Source organism: Hippichthys cyanospilos, chromosome 2 (assembly GCF_059441005.1).
Source record: "Hippichthys cyanospilos isolate Australia breed blue-spotted pipefish chromosome 2, RoL_Hcya_1.0, whole genome shotgun sequence".
In the NCBI taxonomy this organism is placed as follows: domain Eukaryota; kingdom Metazoa; phylum Chordata; class Actinopteri; order Syngnathiformes; family Syngnathidae; genus Hippichthys; species Hippichthys cyanospilos.
The window spans coordinates 34,596,563-34,610,634 of NC_142370.1; the positions used below are offsets into that span (position 1 = coordinate 34,596,563).

General features: G+C 44.5%; 1 protein-coding gene and 1 long non-coding RNA gene across 2 annotated transcripts in view; one reads left to right on the top strand and one right to left on the bottom strand.

The window, feature by feature from the left end:
- The window catches only part of tafa5l (TAFA chemokine like family member 5, like), a 43,194-nt gene that overhangs the window by 19,679 nt on the left and 9,443 nt on the right, over window positions 1-14,072 (top strand). The window contains exon 6 of the mRNA XM_088407534.1: window positions 6,338-6,465. Coding sequence (XP_088263660.1) covers window positions 6,338-6,465 — 128 coding nt within the window. The remainder of the gene's footprint in view (window positions 1-6,337; window positions 6,466-14,072) is intronic.
- The window catches only part of LOC148428358 (uncharacterized), a 60,924-nt gene that overhangs the window by 16,263 nt on the left and 30,589 nt on the right, over window positions 1-14,072 (bottom strand). The gene's annotated exons all lie outside the window — the stretch shown is intronic.

The following is a 14,072-nucleotide window of genomic DNA, read 5'->3' on the forward strand; positions in this document are numbered from 1 at the left end:
TCAGAAATCCCCAACCGCCCGGTACCGGTCCGTGGATCAACGGGGCCGCATGGTTCGCGCCCGAAATAACGATGCTTCGGAACTGATTCGGTTCATTCTTTAACAGTTATAGATCTGTGCGTTATCTGTGCATTTTTTTGGCTTGATCTTTGTTTTTTTTGGCGCCACCTCTGGCCACTGTTGATATTACACTTTCTAGTGAGGAAATCTCAGGCAATGATTGGTCCAAGGGGATAAATTGCATACATTCTGATTGAACTGAAAATGACGTCACATTTGCTCAGGTAACAGCCAATCACCTGTTTCCTGGGTTAGATCATGTGACATTCATAAGCTGAGCCCTGATTGGTGGTTAACAAACATGAGATGTCATTTTTTGTTAATATATGCAAGTACCGCAGTGCACTCACAGCTATGATAATAGCCCGTAAAATACGGTACTTGGCTGACCGGGTGCAAGAATTTCTTCTCAAAATCAGAGGTGAAAGAATCAGGAAGGAGCAGGAATTCTCAGAGATGGGTGGAGTGCAAGATGTTCTAAATATCGACTGTGGACCTCAAGGAAACCGGATAGAAAGCCTTTTTCAGTCGTACCCGTTGACTTTTGTTGTTTTAATCGTGCTGTTAAATCAAGCCCACCCTCGCGCCGTTTAATAACGCCAGCTGAATAAGGATCCCTCGTAGCGCAGAAGGTGAGCGCGATAAGGTTTAACGCGCGACGGCCCGTCAGACCCGTCAGACCGTATCCGGCGGAACGCGGCAGACGGGCTTTAACGGCCGTCGACGCGGCGGAGCCGATGGGATCTCCCAATATCACGACGACATGCGCGGCAAGCCCCATTAGTTCCAATGAGTCACAGCGTCTAATAGCCTCCACGCCACACGCGGTCCCGGAGCCTTCCCGGCGTTCCCCGACGCCGTTTTTAACCGCCTCCGACGCTCGACGGACGCCTCCTCCCCGCCGCCCTCCAAACACTCAACAGATACTAATTAACTTAGAGAGAACTATGATTAAAGCGGGAGGACATTGATTTTTACTGGTTTCCCGCCGCACGGCAGCCTGTACTCCATTAGCGGGCGGCCGGTGCATTAAAGACTCGCAGCCTCATTGAAATGCTTCCTGCGGACGGCTGACGGGGTCCAACCTCGCAAAGCTTTTAAGTGGAATTCTGCACGGTGAGCGAGAGGGCGAATTCTTACCGATATCCTCTTTGACCTTTTATGGTCTGTTGCCTATGATAATATCGTGTCCATTTTTTGGACAAATTCTCGCTACGTTCTACTGGCGGTATTTCAGCCAAGGGATGGCACAAACCTGATAGAGTGATGACTAACTACTGACTAAATGGTCGTGACATTTTGAACGCTAACATGTGGGTGACCATCTAGGGTGAAATTTCAGTTCCCTTCTTTCATTGCTCTCCCTTTCATGTGAAATGTTTTGGATGCAAAGATGTGGAGAAAATACGGCAAAATGGTTAAGTTGAGCCACTGTTCTGATTCCGGCTCTCCTGTCTGGAGTTTGCATGTGCTCCCCGTGCCTGTGTGGGTTTTCTCTAGGTACGCATTTGCCCTTGGCTGGAGCAAGGTCGTGAGAAGATTCTGCTCTCTTGTGAAAAGGAAGGGTCAAAACAGTGAGGATACCGAGAAACTTAAAACCGTATTTTCCGTACTATAAGGCACATCTAAAAGCCTTCAGTTTTCTCAAAAGCTTATAATCCACCAGACTTATACAATGCATAAACTGCAAGTTTTCCTTTTTGGAGGACGAAAACATAAAATAACTTAATGACCGCAAAAATTCTTCCATTTTTTTCCCTCTGCATTTAGTCATTAATTTTGTTTGAAATTTTGTTGCGCTATATATGCTCCAATTTTGATGCAATTTTTATGAAGACAAGCCGCAAAAAACGCAAGTTGTTGGAAAAGAAAGCCCACTTTTATAAAACAAATCCAGAAAAAGTTTTAACTCAACAAATCAATACATTTTAAGGCTTTGGGTTGCGTTTTGATTAAAAAAAAACAAGTTTAATATTTAATTGAATCATAATCATATTCTTTAAACCCTCAATTCATCTTTGCATTGATCAAAACAGTCTTTTAGCAATCAAGAGGGATTTTTTTCCCCCTATTGTTCAGTATTTTCCACAAATCATCTTTATTCATAATTTCTGATTGAAAGGTTTGACTGATTTATCTGATTGTTTTGGTGACACTCGCAGCTCCATCTAGTGGATGGATTACACAAACCCAGCCACTACTGTAGCTTCTATTCTATGCACCTTATAATGTAATGCGCCATATATATAAAAACAGTTCTAAAATATGCCATTCATTCGAGGTGCACTTTATAATCCGGCGCGAAATATACGGTACGGAGCACAAACAGACATTCTATTCCGTTGGGCTACCGGGGATGAAAACAATAGATGAGACTCAGGCGTCATAAAGCCGCAACAGCGCAAGTCAAGTATCCTGTAAGTCGGGGACTGCATGCATTACAAGTTGAAGTTAGATGTTAGATCTTCTAACTCAGTAATTAATGCTTCACTGAGTTATTTTCCATCCAATCCTGATTGAAGCAAGCGAGGGATTACAAGACGGAGTTACTTGAGCGAGGATGGGTTCCCACCCCGAAGCTTTTCTCTCGCTAAGCTTACGTTCCAAACATCAGTTTTAAGTCGTTAAAGACGTTCCACCTGTAAATCCTCGCAACCCTTGAGCAGTAATGAGTGCACCTTTCCTTGCAAATTCTTCAGGGAGGAGATGGGACCTCCTTTGGCTCTGATCAGACTTGTGTAGGAGCTTTCTCAAACCTTGCTGATGGCCTTTGAGCAGCAGTAAGGTTTTCTCCTGCATCGTCATAAAACGGCCAGCTAAACCGCGCGGATTTGAAACTCTTAACTCTGCCGTAATGAACGCAAAGTCAAATCCGCGGCTTCCTTCCTCAAGGGTAGCCTTTGGGACATTTACAACATTTACAATAGTGTGCAGCTGGTGGCTTCATGAAAGAGAAGCAGGCCGATACTTACTTCATCTCCCCTTACATCCACTTTGCATTCGCGCTTACTAAGTCGCGCGCAAGCTCTGCCAAGTCCAACAAGGGATGATATTTGTTCGCGGTAGTTTTTTTTGCCGCTCCAGTTTTTGATAGTGAAGTCAGTATGCGATGTTGTTTGCTACAATGTTGTGGAACAAAAGCCCACTGTCCCCATCAAGCGGGCGGGCGGGCGGGGGCGCTTCGTTGGCAGTGCACAGGACCCACCCAGCAAAAATTGGTGGGAAACAAAGTACTGGATGTGGAAAAGATGATGTTTTCAAGTTGTTAAAAAAGACACCCTTTCGCAGTCAAATTTTGCTTCAAAAGTGAAAGGTGGAAAGCTGTCTTTTTCTAGTTATTGAAAAGATCAATCAATCCAATTTGATTTGTATAGCCCTCAATCACCGAAGTCTCAAAGGGCTTCACAGATGAAAAGAGGTCACGTGGAGACCTCTTTCGAAAAAAGAAGTCGTACAGAGACATCTTTTCAGTGTAAGGTACACAACAGCATCCCCTGTCAAAGCTCCCAGAAGGGGAAGGAAAAACTCCAAAGCCCCAATTAGGGGAAAATCAGAAACCTCCAGAAGGGACCACAGGTGGGAGGAGCCCCCTTCCAGGCCCACAGCTTCAAGTGGATGCTGCATGTACCAAATACAGACATGCACATAAACAATATATATACTGTAAATATATATATATCCATCCATCCGCTTATCCCCACAGGGGTCGCAGGCTTGCTGGTGCCTATCTCAGCCGGCTTCGGGCAGCAGAGACGAAGTGCCGTGCACGCACCCAATCACAGCTAAGGACAATTCAGTTTGTCCAATTCACCCGTCATTCATGTTTTTGGAGTGCGGGAGGAAGCCGGAGTGCCCTGAGAGAACCCACGCGGGCTCGGGGAGAACATGCAAACTCCACACAGGAGCGCCGGAGCCAGGTGGACCTGGCAGACGTGCCAGTCACAGCGCCACCTTCTGTTTTTTCTCATGTGTAGGCCATAGCCAATTTTCTTTGTTTTGAGCGGCTTTTTGTGATGATGTCTGCTGGTGAGATCTCCGACGGCAACCTTCCCCCCCAAGCTGTCGACTTTTCTCTGCTTCGCGCCACCCCGTTATCACGCGTGGCTCCACGATCGCCACGATAAGCGTCGGCTGTGAGTCTGTGTTTATTCTGGCTCCAAGCATTTTTTTTGCACACTTTGCAAAGAGGTCACACGTTTTGCAGATACTCCTTTTTATTTTCGCCGTTAGTGCAGCCTCAACATTTCTCCATTGTTTTGATAAATAATCTTTTCGGTTTCGCTAATTCCACCAGTGCTCGGATCGCAATTAGTGCAGTTCCCAGACGTTCATACTGTCTACTCTGTACACACATTTATTTAGAACAAAGCAGTTATTTTGTATGCGGTATTATATCACACCTAAAAACAAGATTTCCACATCAGGCCAAATCATTATTAAATGATAATATTAAAAATCAGAATTTGACTCCCTTTAAGCCCAACTCTTCAAAATCAATAAAACCACCAAGACTCCATGGGGGGAGTTGGGCCGCTTCGGCGTGGAGTGGCGGCCCCGCGTTGAAGAAGGTCAGAGCGCGGCGCGGCAGCCTGAAGACACATTTATTTAATCTGACCTCCGCCACTCCAAGACGGAGTCGGACGCAGCGCGCTCCCTGGTTAGTCAGCACTCCCGCCGCTTTGCCAACTCAGCCCTTTTTTATTTTCTCGGCTCGGGAAATTGAGTTTTGCTGGCCCAGTCGTGTACTCGCAACTGCCGCACATGTGCGACTGACTGATAAATTCGCTCTCCGACGGCCGTGCGTCAGAGTGAGAATTCATAGAGGAGCAAGGTCGCCGGAGTGTTTCTGCCGGCTGCGCCAATAATGTTTGGTTTGGGATTTTAGGTACAACGTGCAAATAGGCTTTAAAACCTTGCTGAGAAAAGCTGGCCCTTGAAGAGTTTCGCACACGACGTCGACAAAACTGTCCAGATACACAACACCTCTTCATCATACAACACTAGGAGCCGCAAACACGTCATTACATCCGAAACGAAGACGTTAATCATTAAAAGAAGCAAGCAGACCGAACCCACGTCTGAATCGTCGATGTTCACAAACAGGGGCATTGAGATGAGATTGATTCAGTGTTAAGGATTCATCATTGAGGTTTGTGTTGTTTACTCACCAGTTGATCTTATTTTGAAATATCTGCGTTTAATCCGGAAGGCCACGCTGTATTTCCTGTTCACGTTCTCTGTTCGTCATGTGGCGTCTGTGTTCGCCAGGTTGTTACCTTCATGGTTTCAAGTAAAGAACTAGCAGACAGACCCAACGTTTGAATTCAACCTGATGACATGTATTTTGCGTTGAACATTTTCCTTAGTTTTTTAATGTTCGGTTCTTACTTGAAAAATATGTGCTTTTATTTGGAAGGTCTTGGTATATTTCCGGTTCCTGTTTTTACCTTCCTGAAAGCGATTGGCTGTCTTGCTCCCGTCGCATGGAACTCAAACGCGGCGCGTTATACGCCATAGCTCATCGTTCAAAGCTCAATTTTTCGAGACATTTTATAAATCTTTTCTTTCAATTTGCCGAGCCTGTTACCCGCCCACGGGAAGGACGGGGGAGGCGGGCCCGTTGGACCGGGCCAGGTCTACCGAGAGCTGATAACCTTTGCGTGTTTTTTTTTTTAGCACACTGTGTAAAGAACAATCAGCTCTTATCGTCGCGGACCACAGGCGGATGCTAATTCAATGTCACGCGGACCACGGAGCCGAGAGGGGCGACGGGAGCGTCCGACGCGACGTGACGGCGCTCTCGTCGTCTGCGGCCGTCTGATAGCTTGAGCGCGTCGCCTTTCCATTTGCCGTTTCTAATCTGCTCCTCTTTCCTTTATGTACACTGGAAATGTTTGCGAGAGTTAATTTTGGGTTCAGCAACCCCTCGTCAAAGTCAACTAAATAATCAAGCGGTAACAATCGCAATAATAATTCATATCTGATGAGTCCCTTGTATGAACGTCGCATATTTATGAACCTTTGGCTTGGTTTTGTCTCGTATCAAAATAGCGCACTCTACTGAATAAAATGTCTTTAACAAACTGCAAATACAGTGAGAAGGAGAAACAATGTGTTTGTATGTGAATGAATAAGTTGTCTCAAAATTTGAAACGATCCGCCCAAAACTAGTTTGAAAACCATCCCGCCATTGATTGTGTTCGACCATTCCGAAGTGTCGACCTTTGCCTGGTAGGACCTAACGGTTAGGTCCTAACCCCTGTCCCTTTCCTTCCAGCGAGAATCGTGCGGAGTCGTCAGTGGTGTGAGATGATTCCCTGCATGGAGGGTGAAGTTTGCAGCCTCCTTTTCAACCGCTCGGGATGGACCTGCACCAGAAGCAGCGGACGCATTAAGACCGTCACGGTAATTTATGCCACCTCCTAAAACTCTACTATGAACTGCATAAACTAGTGCAGGTGCTTATGTCAGTTTTCAAGGCAAATTTGTAAGTGATTCCAGTCATACTCGAGTGACTTCACTTTTGTAGGACAATTCAAAGTCTGCCGTATATATAATCAACACCAAAAATGTCTAGGGATTGCTCACACAATGTTATCCTGATTGAATATAGCTGTACTTTAACTAGACCGCCAGAATTCTCCTTCAAACACAAGCACTTGTGCTTTTGTTTCGACGATATTCTGGCTAAGTGCTGCGACGTCCGCTAACGAACAGTCTTTTGAACGGCTCTGTGAACGAGGGGAAGCGAGTCTTCAGAAAGAGTCGTTCAACATCCCTCCCAAGTGTCATTTTAGCTTATGGTTATCTATGGAGCCTAACTTCAAGAACAAGCGCAAAAAAAAGCCAAGGCTTCCCTCTCCCCAGCTACTTGGTCCAGCTTCTCGAGGAGGATCCTCGGGCATTCCCAGGCCAGCCGAGAGATATAGTCTTTTTAGCGTGTCATGGATCATACCCGGGACTTCCTACGGGTGGAAATCCCCTAACCAGGGAGGCGTTCAGGAGGCATGTTAACCAGATGCTCGAGCCCCCTGAGCTTTCCCCTCTCAACGCGGAGGAGCGACGGCTCTACTCCGAGTCCCTCCCGGATGACTGAGCTTCTCACCCTATCTCTAAGGCCTGAAGAGCCAGAGCACCCTTCGGAGGGAACCCGTTTCGGCCGCTCGTATCCGGGATCTCGTTCCTTAGGTCCCGACCCACATCTCGTGACCCTAGAACATTGATCGACCGGTAAATCGAGAGCTTCGCCTTCTTTACCACGACAGACCAATACAGAGGCGGCATGTGGATCTCTGGCTCTGTCCGAGCCCCGGCAGGAGGAAGGATGTTGGCAGAATGCAGAGTGACCTTGCATGCAGAAATGGGCGGGGAGAGGGGGACGGGTAGCGTGTAACACATGAGTTTTACTAAACATATTTCGCTCATTTTAATTGTGCGTGGCCAATGTCTGAAGGGGGAGGGAGGGGACGCTGCTTGGTGTACTTCTGGAATGACTTTACTGCTTTCTTCTCCGGCATTTTTTTGGTTAGGTTTTTGCTCTGGCTCCCTTTTCTATTCCTCACCTGCTCATTTGCCTCCTCCGTCTGACAGCCTCAGTCATCTGCGGCAGATTTCACGCATGCTTTGCACTTGCGTCCTAATTTATTGTGACAGCATATTTAGGTTCATATTTATCTATGCATACAGCACTGCACGCGTGTGCGCAAAACACACAAAGGAGGCGCTTCCCCGCATCTTTTCGATTAGCGTGGCTGAGGACCGGTTCAGCTAATCGGGATGCTGGTAATGGTTTTAGGGGAACAAGGTTATGAATTATAAGACATGAAAGTAGGGTTACGCAAGCACTAGCTTGTAGCTGAATGTGAAATAAGATCCGCAGTGACGCTTCATTAATACAGAACTGACTTTATAGACTACTCTTATTATATGATCTTTTTTTTTTCAGGCAACCATCGCATTACGAGCATTATGACGCATATTTCAAGGCCGATAAAATATTGTATTGTACGACTATGTGGACATTGGTGGTAAGGTGAAAGATTGGATTCCGTTCTTTGCCTAGAAAAAGAAAGTAGCTCGTCCTTTAGTAATCACTGGAAAAAAAACCCTCACACGAATACATTTTGCGCATTTTGAACAAAAACGGTGAAAATGCGTTTTGATGGCAAAATAACAGTTTGCCATTTACAACATTGCTGGATTGACATATGAAGAATTGCGCTGGCCACTTTCCGTTAAAAAATCTCATCCATGGCACTGATAGAGGTAAAGTGCTGATGTATTACGACTGGGGATGGGAGGAGACAATAAACTCACGAGATGTCTCATGAGACTGAATCCACCACGAGAATGAAGATTTTTGCGAAATTTGCATCATATTTCCAGTTTTCAAAATATTTTTGTTTTATTGAGCAGACTGACAAAAATACAGCAATCTAGCATGTAAATGGAAGCATAAACAGGAGTCAGTTTTTGTTAGTGGCTCGTTTTTAGTTGCATTTCATGCAGCTTGTGTTAGTTTCAGTGGTGTGCTTTTTTTTTTTTTTTTGTAGAGCTTCCAAACTGTCTTTGTCCTATCTGCCAATATTGTAACATTCATTTCTTCAACTTAATTGCGTCCAACTTCACGATTTGGCCAATTTCACATTAAAGGGAAAGCCTTGGAAGAAGACACCAGGGAGCTGAAATTTCTCCTAGATGGTGACAAAATGGCAGGACTTATTAGTTATCACACTACTAGGAGTGTTGTCCAAAACACTGTGAGAAGGATGTGGAAGAAAATGAGCAAAAAATGGTCCAAATAGCACACAAGGGTTAAACACAAAATATTGCCATTTGAAAGTATTAAACTCATCTTATATTATTTCTTTAAGCGCTGCTTATTGAGTGATGCTTATTTCCACTTCGTTGTGAATGACCAACTTTTATATGGTAATCAATGTTTTGGGGGTTTTTTTGTGAGATTTTCGACAACTCACCCACTTGCTTTTTGCTCATTGAGACGACGTGATGTCAGAAACAAAGTGATGAGTCATTTGCGACTATTACAAATGTCTTTGAAAAGTAATCCCATACTGCTAGAAATAAGCCGATACCGGATGTAGTGCTTGAGTTCGTCTAGCTAGCAGCTAATTTATGCTGGTACGGTAAAATGCCAGCTTTATGAAGTTGTTTCTTTTTAGCGCCGTGAATTGTCGATTGAACTTCATTTCAGAACATCACGTCGTTTGGATCAGGATTCACGATTCTTGACTCCGGGATCGGGTTCTTCAAGTAGTTCTTGAGCTTACCACGGCGTTCGTGTCCATGCGTCATTTTTTATGTTAAGGTTTATTGGCTTTCTCATTACGTTTGGCGACTACCTTACTGTCAAAACCGAGATTCTCTCATTCTGACCGTTTTGGCCAATTTACCTCGTTGGAAGCACCTCGATGGTTTCATTCAACCCTTTTGTCCTTTGCGTTATCGTGATCTCGCTCGGCTTTTATTTCCATGTTATGCACGCGGCTCTTTATGCATTTGAAGGATATGTTTTTTTTCTACGCCTCTTGCGAAAAGAAGAGCTGAAAGTACCGTAGTAAAAATACTCCCATTAAGGCCGCGGGTTCATTGAATACAACGCGCGTGACGGTGAAACAAGTAATGCATGAAGTTGTCTTTTGAATCACATCTCCTTATGTTGCGTGCGGTGAAAAGATGCCCGGAGAAAAATGGATGGATTTGAAGTGATCTGTTTTCCCTTCACCTGGAACGTGTTGGCGAGGAAAATTGGTACTAAAAGTCATCAGGGCAATGTTTACGTCTTTCAAATTTGACGGAAAAGCAGTGGCCCTCTTGTATTAAGAATGAACGTGGATGCACAGTATGCGGCCGGTTGTGCAACGTTATGTCCCCGTTGCCTTTCCATCTCATTTGCAGATGAATTCGTTTGATTTTTGTGCAGCAGCAGGCAATCGTAATAATGGCGCATTTGCAATTCAATAGACATCAACTGCGATGAAGACAAACAAGCACAGCTTCCACTTTTTGAACCCTCGTGCGGTATTCGGACCATTTTGGGCTCGTTTTTTTCCACATTTTGCCCACGGTATTTTAGCTAAGGGATGGCACACTCCTGCCAGTGTGATAACTAAGTGGTTGTGCCTTGTTGAACTTTGACACCCAGCATCTGGGTGAAATTTCAGCTCCCCATATTGTTCTTTCAATGCGTTCCATTTGATGTGAAATGGCTTGATGCAAAGAAAAAAAATGACGTAATACTGCATAAGGGTTAAAAAGCTGTTACACTACATATACACTGTTAAAAAAAAAAAAAAAAAAAAGTTTTTACGGCAAAATACCGGCAACTTGATTGCGAGAAAAGTACTGTTAAATTAAGGTAACACATTTTCAACATTTACGGTGAAAAAAAAATATGCGGTTGATTTTATAAAATCAACAGTATCAATACAATTTTTTACCATAAATGTAAACAATGTGTTACTGTAATTAACAAGCAGGTTACCGGTACTTTACTGTAAAAAAAAAAAAAAAAATTCTACAGGGTATAGTGATTAAAAAAAATAAAACAGCGTTAAAACCCTTGATCTTTACATCAAAGCCATTTCATGTCAGACGGAAAGCAATGAAAGAACTGAAATGAAGGGAGCTGAAATTTCACCCGGCTGGTGACAACATGTCAAATTGAAACATCATTTTATTTACAGTGTACTGATGCTACTTTCAATTTCATGCGTTGCATCGCTTCCCAAAGTACTTTTAAAATAGAGCGACCGATGTGTTGGTCTTTTCTGTGTGCTGACTTGGGATTTGGTGTCCATTCTGTTTGTCGGTCTTCTTTCTACACGACACTAATACTACGTGAGGCTATTATTTTTGCCGGCCAACTTGGCGGCGATACATAATTGCTGCCGGCCATGCGCGGTTGCTATTAGTTGTGCGGTGATGATTTGCAGACATTTATGCTGCATTTGATAAAAGTGACTTGGGGAAATGCAGTGGAAAGAGTTTGAAGATCCAAAAAGTTGGCCGAATTTCGAAAAAGAAAAAAAAAATGCATTGCGTCATGAGTAAAATAGTTTTAGGCCAAAGGAGGTTTTATTTCTCATGTCGCTGAAATTAGCTAATAAATCAAGGAGACATACTAGGGCTAATTTTGAAGTTCCATGTTAAGATCTCGCGTTATTCATCAAGTGGAGAGGAAAAATCCACTCTTGAGTTTGTTCACATTCATCTGAGGAGATGCAGTGACACAATCATCCGTCTCAGGGAGATACGATGCGGAAAAAATCAACAAAAAACGTTTACACAAGCTCGGTTGAATCCTACTGCATGTATGAATCAAAAAATCGCTTCTGAATTGGAGACCCAAAAATCGGAAACAAATTGAACGGCGGGACAAAGATTCGCAACCCTAATATATATGCATACCGAATGTATTTTTTGAGGTTGGTATTTCCCCTCCATCATCTTTTTTTCCCCCTGTGTGTCAGAGGCTGTATGGGTTCCCTTGTGATGTCACATGGCGGGGACTTTCTCCTTCTGCCCTTTTTGAAGTTCTGTCATCGGCGGCCTTTGAACTGCCATTTGTGTTTGAGCTCGTCCGCAGAGCTTCATCCGGTGTGAAATTGTTAGGGCTGAGGGCCGCAATTCAACACTGACTCTTGGCAAAGAAAAGCCTTTGACACGCTAACGCTCTCAGCAACACCGCGCACCTATTTTGCCCCCCCCCCCCCAATATTTTTGTCACTAGAGCAAGGGGTTAGCATGTTTCGAAATTTAATTCTTAGCCCTGACCCAAAAGCCTTCTTGAAGGGTCATTGAAGATTCTAAATCTGTGAGCTTTGTCATTGGCTAATGATCAGTCCATCTATTTTTTGATTCTATGTTAATTATACGTAATTTTACTGGGAATAAAGTGTAGAATTTGAACATATCAACATCTCAACTTCCTTTTTCGGAGATATAATCCTGATATCGTGAAAGCGCATCATATACAGTACAAAGAGTTGAAGAACTATACGCCTATTAAGAATGATGCTGACTAGTTCTAGACGACAAATGATCATTTATTTTATTGATCGATTCGTCCATTTTTTAAACCGCATCGAAATAAAATAGATGTATAGTATTGCATCCATTGGAGATGGCCGTTTTTTTTTTTTTTTGGTTTGTCACATTTTATGTGTTTGGAACGACTAGAGATCCCAACGCGGAAGAAAAATGGTCTTCCTTTGTAGTGTCACTCTGCTCCGGCGGATTCTCCCTCGGAGATAAAATATGCATAGCTACGCATCAGCTGAGCTTATATTTGTGAAGCACAACGAGGTTTCTAAAAACACTTTGATCGGGAAATACGGTGCGCAAACGAAGGAAAGGAGCTGATTGATTCCCTTTGAATATTTCAGCGCCATCTTCCCTCGCCGCCGTCTCAAAGGTTCTGGCGGCGCGCCTCATTTGAACCGCGAGACTTTATCATTTATTTAAGGCGCTCCGTGTTTACAAGTCATGTTGAAACGGGGGCACCTCCAGCTCAGGGAGGAGGTCCAAAAACGTTCCTTGCGTTACACGGCAAAGTGCTTGCGAGCGAGCGAGCGGATCCCCCTCATCCTGCGCCGGCAGCAAATGGATGTTTTCCACCGTCCGGTCTTGTTAGCCGACATGGATGATGAGCGCTGGATGCGCGGGACCTTTTTTCTTTGCGCTGTTTAGTCCCGTGGGGCCGCGTTCACCTCGTTACCCTTTTAATTAGCGAGAGCGGTTCGCCGCCCTTTTCTGCTGCCTCAGCGCTCGGCTCCGACTCCAAGAAGGTCCCCGATCGATAACCTGAAACCCAGGAAAGCGACGGGAGGCTCCGTTTGAGCCCGGAGACGAGGGAAAGTTGCTATCCCGTCGGAGGTTGCTACGAGGTCATCGGAGGTCGTTCTTGTAGCAAAAGACATTTTGAATGCCAAAGATTGCCAAAGGTCGCAAAAGGTCGCTGAACGTTACTTGTGTGTTCTCTAATAACTTTTGGCAATCTTGCGATGACCTCTGGTGACACGTTCAAAACGTCTTTGTGACGAGAGCAACGTCCGGTGACCTCTGGCGACGTCTGGTGACCTTGTGATTTAAAAAAAATTCACTTGACGCAAGCAAAGTTTAGTGACCTCTTGCGACTTCTGGGGACTTCAAATTTCTCTTGTCTCAAGCAACATTTGGAGAGCTCTAGCAAAACATTCAAAATGTCTGACAAAAGCAACGTGCGCTGACCTATAGCAACCTCTGGCCATCTTGTAACGACCTATGGCGACACATTCCAAATATCTTTGGGACAAAAGCAAGATCCGGTGACCTCTGGCAACCTCTGACCATCTTGTGACGACCTCTGGCGACACATTTAAAATGTCTTTGTGGCGAAAGCAACGTCTGGTAACCTCAAGCAACTTCTGGCGATCTTGTCATTTTATCTTTTTTTCCCGTCCAAACATTTTCAAAATTTACTTGCAACAAGAGCAACATCTCAGCAGCCTCTAATGTCCTCTGCGATCCTGCGACAACCTCTGGCAACACATTCATAATATCTTTGGGACAAGAGCAAAATCTGGTGACCTCTAGCAACTCCTGACGATCCTGTGACGACCTCTGGCGACATATTCAAAATGTCTTTGTGACTAAAACAACAACTGGTGACTTCAAGAAACTCGGGCAACCTTGTATTGTAAAACTTTTCCTGTCGAACATCTTCAAATTTGACTGCAACAAGAGCAACATCTCAGCAACCTCTGACGACCTCTGGCGATCTTGTGATGACCTCTGGCAACACATTCAAAGTGTGCTTACAACATGGACATCCTTACTACGTCGAGCGACCTCTAGCGACCTCTTGTGACCTCTTGTGACTTCTAGTGACCTCTGGTGACTTTGAACAGACCCTGGAGGAGATACTCGCCAGCATTTCCCCCTCAGTAATACCGCCTTGACTCATTCGATCCCCAAGACAATAAATTTGTTCAAATATTTCCTGGAGAGAA